Source organism: Cyclopterus lumpus, chromosome 3 (assembly GCF_009769545.1).
Source record: "Cyclopterus lumpus isolate fCycLum1 chromosome 3, fCycLum1.pri, whole genome shotgun sequence".
Classification (NCBI taxonomy): Eukaryota; Metazoa; Chordata; class Actinopteri; order Perciformes; family Cyclopteridae; genus Cyclopterus; species Cyclopterus lumpus.
Window position 1 is genome coordinate 12,714,523 of NC_046968.1, and position 18,311 is coordinate 12,732,833.

The 18,311-nt window shown below is 36.9% G+C and overlaps 4 protein-coding genes across 4 annotated transcripts; all 4 read right to left on the reverse strand.

Moving 5' to 3' along the window:
* Positions 1–3,165: 3,165 nt before the first annotated feature.
* On the reverse strand, positions 3,166–3,954 carry LOC117728777 (serum amyloid A-3 protein-like; the record flags this gene model as incomplete). Its single annotated transcript, XM_034529625.1, has 2 exons — positions 3,166–3,332; positions 3,812–3,954. Coding segments are annotated over 2 exons (282 nt in total), but the record flags the coding sequence as incomplete, so codon positions are not given.
* Positions 3,955–6,585: 2,631 nt separating this feature from the next.
* Positions 6,586–7,929, reverse strand: LOC117728775 (amyloid protein A-like). The gene is made up of 4 exons (XM_034529622.1): positions 7,825–7,929; positions 7,628–7,727; positions 7,346–7,484; positions 6,586–6,866 (listed from the first exon to the last, which is right to left on the reverse strand). The coding sequence occupies exons 2-4, from the start codon at positions 7,713–7,715 to the stop codon at positions 6,728–6,730; spliced, it is 366 nt and encodes a 121-aa protein (XP_034385513.1). The 5' UTR covers positions 7,716–7,727; positions 7,825–7,929; the 3' UTR covers positions 6,586–6,727.
* A 3,001-nt stretch (positions 7,930–10,930) lies between these two features.
* Positions 10,931–12,182, reverse strand: LOC117728776 (amyloid protein A-like). Its single transcript, XM_034529623.1, has 4 exons — positions 12,078–12,182; positions 11,881–11,980; positions 11,599–11,737; positions 10,931–11,119 (listed from the first exon to the last, which is right to left on the reverse strand). Exons 2-4 carry the CDS (start codon positions 11,966–11,968, stop codon positions 10,981–10,983), a joined length of 366 nt encoding a protein of 121 aa, XP_034385514.1. The 5' UTR covers positions 11,969–11,980; positions 12,078–12,182; the 3' UTR covers positions 10,931–10,980.
* A 2,910-nt stretch (positions 12,183–15,092) lies between these two features.
* On the reverse strand, positions 15,093–16,435 carry LOC117751260 (amyloid protein A-like). Its single transcript, XM_034562982.1, has 4 exons — positions 16,331–16,435; positions 16,134–16,233; positions 15,852–15,990; positions 15,093–15,372 (listed from the first exon to the last, which is right to left on the reverse strand). The coding sequence occupies exons 2-4, from the start codon at positions 16,219–16,221 to the stop codon at positions 15,234–15,236; spliced, it is 366 nt and encodes a 121-aa protein (XP_034418873.1). The 5' UTR covers positions 16,222–16,233; positions 16,331–16,435; the 3' UTR covers positions 15,093–15,233.
* Positions 16,436–18,311: the final 1,876 nt, after the last annotated feature.

Below are 18,311 nucleotides of genomic sequence, written 5' to 3' on the forward strand. Positions count from 1 at the left end.
GTGGTGCACAGTCCATCCTCTTCATGCTAAACCCTGTGTTGAACAACAATTTGCTCGCTCTAATTGTTCACACAAAGCTTTTCTACAGCAATACAGTTGTCTGTAACAACACAGCATCACCACTTATCTCCCAAGAGACTCATCATTAATCATTGTTGCAAATTGCCATTTTGAATTTCCAACAGTTGATGCAACATGAAAATCAACACCCACATTGAAGCTATCTATGGGTCTTATTAGCTTTTGTTTTGGCTAAAGGGCAAAATAGTATGTATAGTATAGTATAGTATGTTAACACTAGTATGTTATAGTGCCTCAACCCACACCGATGTTATGAACAGAGTGGAGAACGTAAATGTTTAGTTTGTAAAATCCATAGCTTACAGAGCAAAGCTTTTAAGAAGATAGTACACATATAGTAATATCACTGTGGGACTGCCATCCACAGTCCAAAGGCAGCTAAAGGAATATTTTTTTAAAGCCAAATCTTGTAACAAGTGTGTTTGGATCAATTGTCTTGATAGGCTAATGATTTAATCACGCATTTTCAAACAGTTATTATCTTTCATAATTTGTGCCGCAGGTCTGGAGGTTGTTGTCCTATTCTGTTACCGCCCCCGGGGTCCAATTTAGTATCCTCCAGCTGCAGCATGAATAAGATCCCAGCAGGCTGCAGGAAGGGTGTTTGTCCTTCAGTGCAGGTGCTATACAGAAAAATACAGTATCCTAGACTACGGAGATGGTGAGACAAATCAGTGGAGTGAAAGAGAAGACAGTGCAGAGGAAGGGAGCACAGACCGAGAGGAAGGACAACTTAGAATCTTTCAACATCACAAACATGAGTGCATACTCCAAGGCCTCATACGGTTCATATCAAGGCTCTCCAGGGACCTCTCACTTTCTCTTACGGGCCTTACTCTCCTCCATTGCGCTGGGCATCACCCTCTTCCTCAGCTGTGACAAAGCCATTGTTCTCCCTCTTTCTGTCTGTCCTCTACTCCCCACGGTACAACTCTTTTCATCCTTCTTTATTCTGTCCCACTGTCAAGCATGTTGAGCAATCAGAGTTTCAGAGTTTTACAGAAATGTTCCCACACTAAATGTCTTGTTCTACAGTTACAATACACACATTCAGATGAGAAGATCAATTATAACCGCTAAAATGGGAGTAATTCTGTCTTTTTTTGGCATCGCGTTTTTTTATTTGCTTATGTACAGAAGTTCAATAAATATGGTGGAAAGTGTCTTTTTATTCTCAGAAACCTACAATACAAATGTTTAATTTACAAACACACACACACACACACACACACACACATATATATATATATATATATATATATATATATATATATATATATATGTATATACACACACACACACACTGTGGCATTGACTCCATGGCCGATATTGGTATTGTGAGAGAAACCAACAAAACAGCACTTGTACTATAAACATTAGAAAGCCCAAAGAAAAGATATCATACAAGTGAATGACGGCTACTGAAATGCATACTGCATGACTGGATGCAGATAAAAGCTCAAGACATACAATTGCAAAGCAGACCTTGTGTGCTGGTCCCCTGCTCCCCCTGAACAATGAACAGCCGGACACAACGCCTGCCTCCAAATGCCCTCCCCTGAGACTGGGACTGGCACAGATTGGTACACAGCAGGCACAAAAGTCCACCACCAAATATAGACTTCAGATACCTACAACCATTGCGTAACGGTTATCTCTCAAACAACTAACTTGTATTTTCTGCAAAGGCGAATGTGTTGGACTTGTGCAGTAGTGAAATGTATACACGTCACACAGTTCTCAACTTCAGTCGTGTGTCTAGCAGCACCATGGATGGCAGGAGCTGAACGTGTCATCAAATGTGAGACAAGTAACAGGGTATATATCTATATTTATATCTATATATATCTATAAGGAAAAAAATAGATTTCAGGGTTGAATTTGCTATTTTCCACGAAGAGAACTCTGAGGAGTATCCACATGCACGAGGTGCCGATTAATAAAACGATGCAGGAAAGGAATTGGACTATTAAATAAAGCTGAAAATATATGACCTTCCACATCTCATGACACACTCAAGGCCTATAGCAATATTACTGCAAACGAAAATGTTAGGCGTAGACTAAGCTGCGCATGGATGAATCGCCGATAATTGTAACAATAGGTGTGTACAGTCGTCCACACAACCGCAATCTTTTCATTTGAGTTACCCGTGAAAACATTTACCCTCAATTATATGCCAGACTTTTTAAAAAACAAGAAACGTTTTCGACCAAAGCTCACCGCCCTGTTGTTAACGCTGATGCTGAGGACAAATCCACACACAGGCTGAGCAAATCAGCATCCATCCACCGCTGCTCCGGATGCCTCGGAGGAGGACGACTACTACAGCCTCGCCTCCCGATGATCAATAAAGAACACGTCTTACCTGGAGAATGTCATATGCTGATCAAGTCACCTCCTTTTGGGATGTGTGAGGGATGCTGCTGGCTGGTCTCGCATCACTCAGTGCGCGTTTCACCGACAGAAAGCGTAAGGAGCCTGACAGCGCCGCCCCGGAACGAGTATAACATAAACCGAACCCACTGCAGTCTGTGAACGCACGAGAGCCACCCCACCCGAGCAGCGCGAGCTCGTCCGTGAACGTTGCACGGACACAGAGTAAACCGGTCCTACAGCGACTATTCCGACTATTCCGGCTGTTTACATTTTAAATAGACCTATTGAGCACCAATATTGTCCATCCCACACAGGGTTTCTCTGATGAAATTGATTTGAACAAATCTCAAGACTTTCTGATGTAAACAGACATTGTTGTTGTCAATGTAGCCCCCAACTGTTGTGGGAAGGACATCTTTCTTCATCATTTCTATTTATGTTATTTCCAGCGTATACCTTCCCACTAAGCTAAAGTCTAATCAATCAGAATAATTGATATCTTCTGTGTGTGCGTTAGGATCAGTTCACAAAAAAAAGGATCTGAACAGAGGTGTACAGTAACAACAAACACAGCGGAACAATAAACAGGGTTAAGTCCAATGACAAAAGACAACTTTAATTGTAAACATATGTTGTAAACACTGTTTACTGTGTCTGGATGTCAATAACGCCAACAGAAAACGTTTCTTTCTTTCGTTTGTTTTATTATTGATTGATGTCAATGGCTTTCATACTAATATCTGTCAGGAAGTCCTGGTGGCCTGTAAACGTTGGGATCTCCTCCATTGCGCCCATGCTCATTTGCCCTTTGATCAGCAGCAGAGTCCTCAGCACCGTGACCTGTTCTTTCCTGCACCCACTCTCTGCCATTACTGAAATGAGAAAATAGAGCAAAAATATCAGCACGAGCAGATGACAGAACAAGTACTTTTCAACAAAAAAGATTAGGTGTGGAAGAGTCTGAACCCATAATGATCACCAAATGTAGGGGGGGGGGTATTTGGAGCCTCATTAAGGTAGGCCTGCAGATTGCTTTATAATGTGATATTGTTATAATTGATACAATGTTTGATACAAAGATCTGTTTTCCTTCTGCATAGAAATAACATCATATAATGCATTTGAATTATGTATACTGTAAATGAAAATAAAATAAAGGGCCCCAAAAGGATCCCTGAGATACTTCACAATTTACCAAACAGTAATAAGAATTTACAAAAAATGCTCTTTGATCCTTCTGCAGTTGTTTTTTTACACAAATGATTTCTTTTTAAGAAAAAACCTAATATGCAACAGCCAACGATGTAAAAGCAGACAATGCTTTCCTACTATTGCTGTTCTCGTTCCTCACCTGATAACCTCTGCTGCCCATCTGCCCCCCGCTCCTCTTGCGGCAGCGTCATAGTTTCCTCTGGCATGAAAGTATTTGTCCGAATTTTTCCAGTTGGCATCCTTCATATCACTGTATGCTCGATACATATCACGAGCTCCTGATAAGGAGTTTAGTCAAATGAATGAAAGAATTCAGAAAAGATCATGTCATTGCCATTATTAAAACACGTAAACCTGGATAAATGGAATACAAGCAAACAAATTGTCCTTGTGGTGATGTGAAAAAGGTGCTATCAGAAAAAGCCAGATAGCAAAGAGAGAGAGGATTTAACACAGATTCTAAACATCTTTAGAAATCCTTCTGCACCAAAGCATAACCGAGTTATGAGCCAAAGAACACAGCAACATTAATTGCTTTTGCACTTTACAGTCACAAATGTTGCTTATCTTTGGCTTTTTAAAAAAAATAATATTTGTTCTTCTTCTAATCAACAAATACTGCTGTATTTGGATGTATTGAACACCATAAGTAATATACAAGTGAAATATATGGTTTGGTACATGATAAAAAATTAAAATTGCACAGATGGTGCCCAAATGCCCATTTTGCCTAATTAATCTGTACTAAAACCTCTCTAACTTTATTCTGCTTCACTTTTTCAAAGTCAATCTTTGCAGAGAGACTGTCCCCATAGTGTGCTATGATCTGAGTGTTTTTGACCGTTGCTCTGCATCTTTCCAAGAGATAATGATCCTGAAAGTGTTTTCTTTTTCTAGGCGAACCTTAAAATGTAACTTCTTCTGTCTTCCATCTTTATTTACTCTTAACCAGTAACAAATATACAAATATTTACACATCTGAAAGAAAGCACACATGGGTTGCCTTTATTATAACACCAACATTATTCAAATAGCCTTTGTGGTTGCTGAGATACACCCATTTTAGTTTGGGTATGTTATTTCGAGCAGAAACCTACAAAATAGTTCGGTTTTCAAAAGGTTAAATGAATATGGTATAATTTGTCTAATATGTTTGCTTGTTTTAGATCCCTTTGTTTATGTTGTCTTCTTCATTTAAAACATTTAGGACTTTTCAAGAAAATTGCTACAAACATATAATTTGTGTTGTTGCAACTACTGCAAATGGTGCTTGTGTTGCTGTTGTGTATGTATGCACATATACTGTATGTATATGTATGCATATATAGTAATGTGATGTATGCACATACACAACAGTGAATCACTCTCAATACATGATGTTGGATAATCTGTCATGTTTCATTGTCCTTGTGAGATCTTCATTATTTAGTCACAGTGTTTCAACCCTTAATAAAATAAAAAGAGTAGGACAGGATATTTTCAATTCAATTACAATTATTTTGTATAGCCCAAAATCACAAATTACAAATCTGCCTCAGAAGACTTTATAATCTGTAAACATACAACATCCTCTGTCCCGGGAGCTCACATTGGTTGAGGAACCCCAACCCCCCGAAAACCCCTTTAACGGGGAGATCAATGTTGTGAAAAAGAAGTGTTTAAAACTCCTGCTGAAGCGCCTCAGCCTCTGAAGTCATGGACAGCAGGGCAGCACTGCCGCTGAGTGGCCATGTCTGAACATTACAGCTGAATGTAGATCCAATAGCACGATCACAGATGGACAGCGATGACCTCTGACACATCAAATCCACAATGCATCAGAGAGTCAGACTTAATCCTTTTGGAAAGGCAAGATTATTTCACCAGCAAATAATTGGTTATCAGTTTACATAAAAAAAACAAAAAAACTATAACTTTAGATCTGGCAGTCAAGTAAAGAATGCTAAAACCTGTAGAGGAGGGATATTGATTTAAATATTTTGTACGTTTCTTTGCAGAAAGGTTAATTAAGGTTACCACGAATAAAGAATAGTAGTCAACTTTATTGATGATACACAGCCCATCCATCTGACAACATTAAATATATGTCTGAGCAGAGTTTTGCCATAGAAAGTTAATATAATTTCCGTGTTTTTAGTTGAATTATGTTGTTTATCACGGCTCAGTGTTATTTCAATGTCAATGTTACTGCTGCATTACGTTTGTTCAATCATCTTTTCACTGAATTTTTTTCTCTGGGAGATATAATTTGTCTTGATCAGTGTTGATGTATGGAATGTGCCTCATTGTTATTATATAGTTGCTTATGCTGTCGGTACACTCTTTTTTTTGCTAATATGTGAATTTTTTATGTCTATACGATATTGTCTGTTTATCGATGAATCTTAGTTTAATTATGGTATTTGAGAATTTGAATTTCAGGCTGCCTTCCAAAATCTGTCTGGGAAAAGTAGATGAAAATGAACCTCTCTGGCTAATAACTCTGGCTCAGTTACAGTTTTACTGTTGATTAGCGTGCTCTCTCCCTGCAAAAAAAAACAAATAAAATACAATTTATATAAATTGAATCGGGAAGAAGTGATTTTGGAGTCATTATATTGAACTTAATATAATAATATGCTAATATTGGACTTACTATTAATACATGAACATACTGTATACAGCTCTTATAGCAGCCCAGAGGGATCTCTCTGTGATCTGCCTCTGCAAAGATTGAACCTACTGTATGTTGTAATATGGTTGTTTTCCTGCAGGTTTGGGCTGGTTCAGAAACTGTTTCTGAAGGGCAAATAAAAAGTATTTAATCAGTTATCTGAGAACACATTCTTTTTTGCAGTTATAGTAACTAGTGGTTAAGAAAGATGAGATCAGAGGTGTACAGTAACAACAAACACAGCAGAACAATACACAGGGTTAAGTCCAATGACAAAAGAAAACTTTAATTGTAAATGTGTGTTGTGTAAAACACTGTTTACTGTGTCCGCATGTCAAAAACGGCAACAGAAAACGTTTCTTTCATTTGTTTTATTATTGATTGATGTCAATGGCTTTCATACTAATATCTGTCAGGAAGTCCTGGTGGCCTGTAAACGTTGGGATCTCCTCCATTGCGCCCATGCTCATTTGCCCTTTGATCAGCAGCAGAGTCCTCAGCACCGTGACCTGTTCTTTCCTGCACCCACTCTCTGCCATTACTGAAATGAGAAAATAGAGCAAAAATATCAGCACGAGCAGATGACAGAACAAGTACTTTTCAACAAAAAAGATTAGGTGTGGAAGAGTCTGAACCCATAATGATCACCAAATGTAGGGGGGGGGGTATTTGGAGCCTCATTAAGGTAGGCCTGCAGATTGCTTTATAATGTGATATTGTTATAATTGATACAATGTTTGATACAAAGATCTGTTTTCCTTCTGCATAGAAATAACATCATATAATGCATTTGAATTATGTATACTGTAAATGAAAATAAAATAAAGGGCCCCAAAAGGATCCCTGAGATACTTCACAATTTACCAAACAGTAATAAGAATTTACAAAAAATGCTCTTTGATCCTTCTGCAGTTGTTTTTTTACACAAATTATTTCTTTTTAAGAAAAAACCTAATATGCAACAGCCAACGATGTAAAAGCAGACAATGCTTTCCTACTATTGCTGTTCTCGTTCCTCACCTGATAACCTCCGCTGCCCATCTGCCCCCCGCTCCTCTTGCGGCAGCGTCAGCGTTTCCTCTGGCATGAAAGTATTTGTCCGAATTTTTCCAGTTGGCATCCTTCATATCACTGTATGCTCGATACATATCACGAGCTCCTGATAAGGAGTTTAGTCAAATGAATGAAAGAATTCAGAAAAGATCATGTCATTGCCATTATTAAAACACGTAAACCTGGATAAATGGAATACAAGCAAACAAATTGTCCTTGTGGTGATGTGAAAAAGGTAATATTTCTCACCCTGAGCAGCTTGACCAGGAAATGTGTACCACTGGGCATTGGCTTCCACAATTAAGATCAGAACAATCCCCGCCAGAAGCAACTTCATGGTTATGGATGTCTGAAACAAAAACAAACAAAAACATTTGACATGAATCTCACCTTTAAACACTAAATATTCTACATACATTTATATTGTTCAGGTATTTCAAACTTACTTTGCTGTTCCTGCACAGTTAAGAGGAGGTCTTAAAAGATTCAAGAGTACCTTATCAGTGAAGACTCTACTGATCTGACTGACTTATATTCTACTGGGTTGTAGGATTTCACAATGGTGAACATTCCCATCCATTTGAGGGCTGGTTGCAAATTGAGGATATTCCAGAGTTGTGCAAATTACAAACAAAAGCAAAGGCAAGCTTTATGTAAACAAAAAGATAGAAGAGATGTTTTGCTACAAGTCATGAAAAATCCTTTAAAACCATGGACCCCTTTTGGGGGCCAATTTACACATTATAGTTAGACTGTGTAAAACATTACAATAAACATGAGCAAATATATTGATGTTATACATCAAATTAAACAAGAGAACTTGGGCTACAATAATCAGTAAGCCATTTCCACACAACTCAAACACCAACTGAAAGAATTATTGAAATATCATAATCATAATTTTGTCAGGAGTCAGCCCACTCAGCACGTTTTCGGAACTAGCAACCCGTAGCTCGGTGCTATCAGAAAAAGCCAGATAGCAAAGAGAGAGAGGATTTAACACAGATTCTAAACATCTTTAGAAATCCTTCTGCACCAAAGCATCACCGAGTTATGAGCCAAAGAACACAGCAACATTAATTGCTTTTGCACTTTACAGTCACAAATGTTGCTTATCTTTGGCTTTTTAAAAAAAATAATATTTGTTCTTCTTCTAATCAACAAATACTGCTGTATTTGGATGTATTGAACACCATAAGTAATATACAAGTGAAATATATGGTTTGGTACATGATAAAAAATTAAAATTGCACAGATGGTGCCCAAATGCCCATTTTGCCTAATTAATCTGTACTAAAACCTCTCTAACTTTATTCTGCTTCACTTTTTCAAAGTCAATCTTTGCAGAGAGACTGTCCCCATAGTGTGCTATGATCTGAGTGTTTTTGACCGTTGCTCTGCATCTTTCCAAGAGATAATGATCCTGAAAGTGTTTTCTTTTTCTAGGCGAACCTTAAAATGTAACTTCTTCTGTCTTCCATCTTTATTTACTCTTAACCAGTAACAAATATACAAATATTTACACATCTGAAAGAAAGCACACATGGGTTGCCTTTATTATAACACCAACATTATTCAAATAGCCTTTGTGGTTGCTGAGATACACCCATTTTAGTTTGGGTATGTTATTTCGAGCAGAAACCTACAAAATAGTTCGGTTTTCAAAAGGTTAAATGAATATGGTATAATTTGTCTAATATGTTTGCTTGTTTTAGATCCCTTTGTTTATGTTGTCTTCTTCATTTAAAACATTTAGGACTTTTCAAGAAAATTGCTACAAACATATAATTTGTGTTGTTGCAACTACTGCAAATGTTGCTTGTGTTGCTGTTGTGTATGTATGCACATATACTGTATGTATATGTATGCATGTATAGTAATGTGATGTATGCACATACACAACAGTGAATCACTCTCAATACATGATGTTGGATAATCTGTCATGTTTCATTGTCCTTGTGAGATCTTCATTATTTAGTCACAGTGTTTCAACCCTTAATAAAATAAAAAGAGTAGGACAGGATATTTTCAATTCAATTACAGTTATTTTGTATAGCCCAAAATCACAAATTACAAATCTGCCTCAGAAGACTTTATAATCTGTAAACATACAACATCCTCTGTCCCGGGAGCTCACATTGGTTGAGGAACCCCAACCCCCCGAAAACCCCTTTAACGGGGAGATCAATGTTGTGAAAAAGAAGTGTTTAAAACTCCTGCTGAAGCGCCTCAGCCTCTGAAGTCATGGACAGCAGGGCAGCACTGCCGCTGAGTGGCCATGTCTGAACATTACAGCTGAATGTAGATCCAATAGCACGATCACAGATGGACAGCGATGACCTCTGACACATCAAATCCACAATGCATCAGAGAGTCAGACTTAATCCTTTTGGAAAGGCAAGATTATTTCACCAGCAAATAATTGGTTATCAGTTTACATAAAAAAAACAAAAAAACTATAACTTTAGATCTGGCAGTCAAGTAAAGAATGCTAAAACCTGTAGAGGAGGGATATTGATTTAAATATTTTGTACGTTTCTTTGCAGAAAGGTTAATTAAGGTTACCACGAATAAAGAATAGTAGTCAACTTTATTGATGATACACAGCCCATCCATCTGACAACATTAAATATATGTCTGAGCAGAGTTTTGCCATAGAAAGTTAATATAATTTCCGTGTTTTTAGTTGAATTATGTTGTTTATCACGGCTCAGTGTTATTTCAATGTCAATGTTACTGCTGCATTACGTTTGTTCAATCATCTTTTCACTGAATTTTTTTCTCTGGGAGATATAATTTGTCTTGATCAGTGTTGATGTATGGAATGTGCCTCATTGTTATTATATAGTTGCTTATGCTGTCGGTACACTCTTTTTTTTGCTAATATGTGAATTTTTTATGTCTATACGATATTGTCTGTTTATCGATGAATCTTAGTTTAATTATGGTATTTGAGAATTTGAATTTCAGGCTGCCTTCCAAAATCTGTCTGGGAAAAGTAGATGAAAATGAACCTCTCTGGCTAATAACTCTGGCTCAGTTACAGTTTTACTGTTGATTAGCGTGCTCTCTCCCTGCAAAAAAAACAAATAAAATACAATTTATATAAATTGAATCGGGAAGAAGTGATTTTGGAGTCATTATATTGAACTTAATATAATAATATGCTAATATTGGACTTACTATTAATACATGAACATACTGTATACAGCTCTTATAGCAGCCCAGAGGGATCTCTCTGTGATCTGCCTCTGCAAAGATTGAACCTACTGTATGTTTTAATATGGTTGTTTTCCTGCAGGTTTGGGCTGGTTCAGAAACTGTTTCTGAAGGGCAAATAAAAAGTATTTAATCAGTTATCTGAGAACACATTCTTTTTTGCAGTTATAGTAACTAGTGGTTAAGAAAGATGAGATCAGAGGTGTACAGTAACAACAAACACAGCAGAACAATACACAGGGTTAAGTCCAATGACAAAAGAAAACTTTAATTGTAAATGTGTGTTGTGTAAACACTGTTTACTGTGTCCGCATGTCAAAAACGGCAACAGAAAACGTTTCTTTCATTTGTTTTATTATTGATTGATGTCAATGGCTTTCATACTAATATCCGTCAGGAAGTCCTGGTGGCCTGTAAACGTTGGGATCTCCTCCATTGCGCCCATGCTCATTTGCCCTTTGATCAGCAGCAGAGTCCTCAGCACCGTGACCTGTTCTTTCCTGCACCCACTCTCTGCCATTACTGAAATGAGAAAATAGAGCAAAAATATCAGCACGAGCAGATGACAGAACAAGTACTTTTCAACAAAAAAGATTAGGTGTGGAAGAGTCTGAACCCATAATGATCACCAAATGTAGGGGGGGGGGTATGTGGAGCCTCATTAAGGTAGGCCTGCAGATTGCTTTATAATGTGATATTGTTATAATTGATACAATGTTTGATACAAAGATCTGTTTTCCTTCTGCATAGAAATAACATCATATAATGCATTTGAATTATGTATACTGTAAATGAAAATAAAATAAAGGGCCCCAAAAGGATCCCTGAGATACTTCACAATTTACCAAACAGTAATAAGAATTTACAAAAAATGCTCTTTGATCCTTCTGCAGTTGTTTTTTTACACAAATTATTTCTTTTTAAGAAAAAACCTAATATGCAACAGCCAACGATGTAAAAGCAGACAATGCTTTCCTACTATTGCTGTTCTCGTTCCTCACCTGATAACCTCCGCTGCCCATCTGCCCCCCGCTCCTCTTGCGGCAGCGTCAGCGTTTCCTCTGGCATGAAAGTATTTGTCCGAATTTTTCCAGTTGGCATCCTTCATATCACTGTATGCTCGATACATATCACGAGCTCCTGATAAGGAGTTTAGTCAAATGAATGAAAGAATTCAGAAAAGATCATGTCATTGCCATTATTAAAACACGTAAACCTGGATAAATGGAATACAAGCAAACAAATTGTCCTTGTGGTGATGTGAAAAAGGTAATATTTCTCACCCTGAGCAGCTTGACCAGGAAATGTGTACCACTGGGCATTGGCTTCCACAATTAAGATCAGAACAATCCCCGCCAGAAGCAACTTCATGGTTATGGATGTCTGAAACAAAAACAAACAAAAACATTTGACATGAATCTCACCTTTAAACACTAAATATTCTACATACATTTATATTGTTCAGGTATTTCAAACTTACTTTGCTGTTCCTGCACAGTTAAGAGGAGGTCTTAAAAGATTCAAGAGTACCTTATCAGTGAAGACTCTACTGATCTGACTGACTTATATTCTACTGGGTTGTAGGATTTCACAATGGTGAACATTCCCATCCATTTGAGGGCTGGTTGCAAATTGAGGATATTCCAGAGTTGTGCAAATTACAAACAAAAGCAAAGGCAAGCTTTATGTAAACAAAAAGATAGAAGAGATGTTTTGCTACAAGTCATGAAAAATCCTTTAAAACCATGGACCCCTTTTGGGGGCCAATTTACACATTATAGTTAGACTGTGTAAAACATTACAATAAACATGAGCAAATATATTGATGTTATACATCAAATTAAACAAGAGAACTTGGGCTACAATAATCAGTAAGCCATTTCCACACAACTCAAACACCAACTGAAAGAATTATTGAAATATCATAATCATAATTTTGTCAGGAGTCAGCCCACTCAGCACGTTTTCGGAACTAGCAACCCGTAGCTCGGTGCTATCAGAAAAAGCCAGATAGCAAAGAGAGAGAGGATTTAACACAGATTCTAAACATCTTTAGAAATCCTTCTGCACCAAAGCATCACCGAGTTATGAGCCAAAGAACACAGCAACATTAATTGCTTTTGCACTTTACAGTCACAAATGTTGCTTATCTTTGGCTTTTTAAAAAAAATAATATTTGTTCTTCTTCTAATCAACAAATACTGCTGTATTTGGATGTATTGAACACCATAAGTAATATACAAGTGAAATATATGGTTTGGTACATGATAAAAAATTAAAATTGCACAGATGGTGCCCAAATGCCCATTTTGCCTAATTAATCTGTACTAAAACCTCTCTAACTTTATTCTGCTTCACTTTTTCAAAGTCAATCTTTGCAGAGAGACTGTCCCCATAGTGTGCTATGATCTGAGTGTTTTTGACCGTTGCTCTGCATCTTTCCAAGAGATAATGATCCTGAAAGTGTTTTCTTTTTCTAGGCGAACCTTAAAATGTAACTTCTTCTGTCTTCCATCTTTATTTACTCTTAACCAGTAACAAATATACAAATATTTACACATCTGAAAGAAAGCACACATGGGTTGCCTTTATTATAACACCAACATTATTCAAATAGCCTTTGTGGTTGCTGAGATACACCCATTTTAGTTTGGGTATGTTATTTCGAGCAGAAACCTACAAAATAGTTCGGTTTTCAAAAGGTTAAATGAATATGGTATAATTTGTCTAATATGTTTGCTTGTTTTAGATCCCTTTGTTTATGTTGTCTTCTTCATTTAAAACATTTAGGACTTTTCAAGAAAATTGCTACAAACATATAATTTGTGTTGTTGCAACTACTGCAAATGGTGCTTGTGTTGCTGTTGTGTATGTATGCACATATACTGTATGTATATGTATGCATGTATAGTAATGTGATGTATGCACATACACAACAGTGAATCACTCTCAATACATGATGTTGGATAATCTGTCATGTTTCATTGTCCTTGTGAGATCTTCATTATTTAGTCACAGTGTTTCAACCCTTAATAAAATAAAAAGAGTAGGACAGGATATTTTCAATTCAATTACAGTTATTTTGTATAGCCCAAAATCACAAATTACAAATCTGCCTCAGAAGACTTTATAATCTGTAAACATACAACATCCTCTGTCCCGGGAGCTCACATTGGTTGAGGAACCCCAACCCCCCGAAAACCCCTTTAACGGGGAGATCAATGTTGTGAAAAAGAAGTGTTTAAAACTCCTGCTGAAGCGCCTCAGCCTCTGAAGTCATGGACAGCAGGGCAGCACTGCCGCTGAGTGGCCATGTCTGAACATTACAGCTGAATGTAGATCCAATAGCACGATCACAGATGGACAGCGATGACCTCTGACACATCAAATCCACAATGCATCAGAGAGTCAGACTTAATCCTTTTGGAAAGGCAAGATTATTTCACCAGCAAATAATTGGTTATCAGTTTACATAAAAAAAACAAAAAAACTATAACTTTAGATCTGGCAGTCAAGTAAAGAATGCTAAAACCTGTAGAGGAGGGATATTGATTTAAATATTTTGTACGTTTCTTTGCAGAAAGGTTAATTAAGGTTACCACGAATAAAGAATAGTAGTCAACTTTATTGATGATACACAGCCCATCCATCTGACAACATTAAATATATGTCTGAGCAGAGTTTTGCCATAGAAAGTTAATATAATTTCCGTGTTTTTAGTTGAATTATGTTGTTTATCACGGCTCAGTGTTATTTCAATGTCAATGTTACTGCTGCATTACGTTTGTTCAATCATCTTTTCACTGAATTTTTTTCTCTGGGAGATATAATTTGTCTTGATCAGTGTTGATGTATGGAATGTGCCTCATTGTTATTATATAGTTGCTTATGCTGTCGGTACACTCTTTTTTTTGCTAATATGTGAATTTTTTATGTCTATACGATATTGTCTGTTTATCGATGAATCTTAGTTTAATTATGGTATTTGAGAATTTGAATTTCAGGCTGCCTTCCAAAATCTGTCTGGGAAAAGTAGATGAAAATGAACCTCTCTGGCTAATAACTCTGGCTCAGTTACAGTTTTACTGTTGATTAGCGTGCTCTCTCCCTGCAAAAAAAACAAATAAAATACAATTTATATAAATTGAATCGGGAAGAAGTGATTTTGGAGTCATTATATTGAACTTAATATAATAATATGCTAATATTGGACTTACTATTAATACATGAACATACTGTATACAGCTCTTATAGCAGCCCAGAGGGATCTCTCTGTGATCTGCCTCTGCAAAGATTGAACCTACTGTATGTTTTAATATGGTTGTTTTCCTGCAGGTTTGGGCTGGTTCAGAAACTGTTTCTGAAGGGCAAATAAAAAGTATTTAATCAGTTATCTGAGAACACATTCTTTTTTGCAGTTATAGTAACTAGTGGTTAAGAAAGATGAGATCAGAGGTGTACAGTAACAACAAACACAGCAGAACAATACACAGGGTTAAGTCCAATGACAAAAGAAAACTTTAATTGTAAATGTGTGTTGTGTAAACACTGTTTACTGTGTCCGCATGTCAAAAACGGCAACAGAAAACGTTTCTTTCATTTGTTTTATTATTGATTGATGTCAATGGCTTTCATACTAATATCTGTCAGGAAGTCCTGGTGGCCTGTAAACGTTGGGATCTCCTCCATTGCGCCCATGCTCATTTGCCCTTTGATCAGCAGCAGAGTCCTCAGCACCGTGACCTGTTCTTTCCTGCACCCACTCTCTGCCATTACTGAAATGAGAAAATAGAGCAAAAATATCAGCACGAGCAGATGACAGAACAAGTACTTTTCAACAAAAAAGATTAGGTGTGGAAGAGTCTGAACCCATAATGATCACCAAATGTAGGGGGGGGGGTATTTGGAGCCTCATTAAGGTAGGCCTGCAGATTGCTTTATAATGTGATATTGTTATAATTGATACAATGTTTGATACAAAGATCTGTTTTCCTTCTGCATAGAAATAACATCATATAATGCATTTGAATTATGTATACTGTAAATGAAAATAAAATAAAGGGCCCCAAAAGGATCCCTGAGATACTTCACAATTTACCAAACAGTAATAAGAATTTACAAAAAATGCTCTTTGATCCTTCTGCAGTTGTTTTTTTACACAAATTATTTCTTTTTAAGAAAAAACCTAATATGCAACAGCCAACGATGTAAAAGCAGACAATGCTTTCCTACTATTGCTGTTCTCGTTCCTCACCTGATAACCTCCGCTGCCCATCTGCCCCCCGCTCCTCTTGCGGCAGCGTCAGCGTTTCCTCTGGCATGAAAGTATTTGTCCGAATTTTTCCAGTTGGCATCCTTCATATCACTGTATGCTCGATACATATCACGAGCTCCTGATAAGGAGTTTAGTCAAATGAATGAAAGAATTCAGAAAAGATCATGTCATTGCCATTATTAAAACACGTAAACCTGGATAAATGGAATACAAGCAAACAAATTGTCCTTGTGGTGATGTGAAAAAGGTAATATTTCTCACCCTGAGCAGCTTGACCAGGAAATGTGTACCACTGGGCATTGGCTTCCACAATTAAGATCAGAACAATCCCCGCCAGAAGCAACTTCATGGTTATGGATGTCTGAAACAAAAACAAACAAAAACATTTGACATGAATCTCACCTTTAAACACTAAATATTCTACATACATTTATATTGTTCAGGTATTTCAAACTTACTTTGCTGTTCCTGCACAGTTAAGAGGAGGTCTTAAAAGATTCAAGAGTACCTTATCAGTGAAGACTCTACTGATCTGACTGACTTATATTCTACTGGGTTGTAGGATTTCACAATGGTGAACATTCCCATCCATTTGAGGGCTGGTTGCAAATTGAGGATATTCCAGAGTTGTGCAAATTACAAACAAAAGCAAAGGCAAGCTTTATGTAAACAAAAAGATAGAAGAGATGTTTTGCTACAAGTCATGAAAAATCCTTTAAAACCATGGACCCCTTTTGGGGGCCAATTTACACATTATAGTTAGACTGTGTAAAACATTACAATAAACATGAGCAAATATATTGATGTTATACATCAAATTAAACAAGAGAACTTGGGCTACAATAATCAGTAAGCCATTTCCACACAACTCAAACACCAACTGAAAGAATTATTGAAATATCATAATCATAATTTTGTCAGGAGTCAGCCCACTCAGCACGTTTTCGGAACTAGCAACCCGTAGCTCGGTGCTATCAGAAAAAGCCAGATAGCAAAGAGAGAGAGGATTTAACACAGATTCTAAACATCTTTAGAAATCCTTCTGCACCAAAGCATAACCGAGTTATGAGCCAAAGAACACAGCAACATTAATTGCTTTTGCACTTTACAGTCACAAATGTTGCTTATCTTTGGCTTTTTAAAAAAAATAATATTTGGTCTTCTAATCAACAAATACTGCTGTATTTGGATGTATTGAACACCATAAGTAATATACAAGTGAAATATATGGTTTGGTACATGATAAAAAATTAAAATTGCACAGATGGTGCCCAAATGCCCATTTTGCCTAATTAATCTGTACTAAAACCTCTCTAACTTTATTCTGCTTCACTTTTTCAAAGTCAATCTTTGCAGAGAGACTGTCCCCATAGTGTGCTATGATCTGAGTGTTTTTGACCGTTGCTCTGCATCTTTCCAAGAGATAATGATCCTGAAAGTGTTTTCTTTTTCTAGGCGAACCTTAAAATGTAACTTCTTCTGTCTTCCATCTTTATTTACTCTTAACCAGTAACAAATATACAAATATTTACACATCTGAAAGAAAGCACACATGGGTTGCCTTTATTATAACACCAACATTATTCAAATAGCCTTTGTGGTTGCTGAGATACACCCATTTTAGTTTGGGTATGTTATTTCGAGCAGAAACCTACAAAATAGTTCGGTTTTCAAAAGGTTAAATGAATATGGTATAATTTGTCTAATATGTTTGCTTGTTTTAGATCCCTTTGTTTATGTTGTCTTCTTCATTTAAAACATTTAGGACTTTTCAAGAAAATTGCTACAAACATATAATTTGTGTTGTTGCAACTACTGCAAATGTTGCTTGTGTTGCTGTTGTGTATGTATGCACATATACTGTATGTATATGTATGCATGTATAGTAATGTGATGTATGCACATACACAACAGTGAATCACTCTCAATACATGATGTTGGATAATCTGTCATGTTTCATTGTCCTTGTGAGATCTTCATTATTTAGTCACAGTGTTTCAACCCTTAATAAAATAAAAAGAGTAGGACAGGATATTTTCAATTCAATTACAATTATTTTGTATAGCCCAAAATCACAAATTACAAATCTGCCTCAGAAGACTTTATAATCTGTAAACATACAACATCTTCTGTCCCGGGAGCTCACATTGGTTGAGGAACCCCAACCCCCCGAAAACCCCTTTAACGGGGAGATCAATGTTGTGAAAAAGAAGTGTTTAAAACTCCTGCTGAAGCGCCTCAGCCTCTGAAGTCATGGACAGCAGGGCAGCACTGCCGCTGAGTGGCCATGTCTGAACATTACAGCTGAATGTAGATCCAATAGCACGATCACAGATGGACAGCGATGACCTCTGACACATCAAATCCACAATGCATCAGAGAGTCAGACTTAATCCTTTTGGAAAGGCAAGATTATTTCACCAGCAAATAATTGGTTAT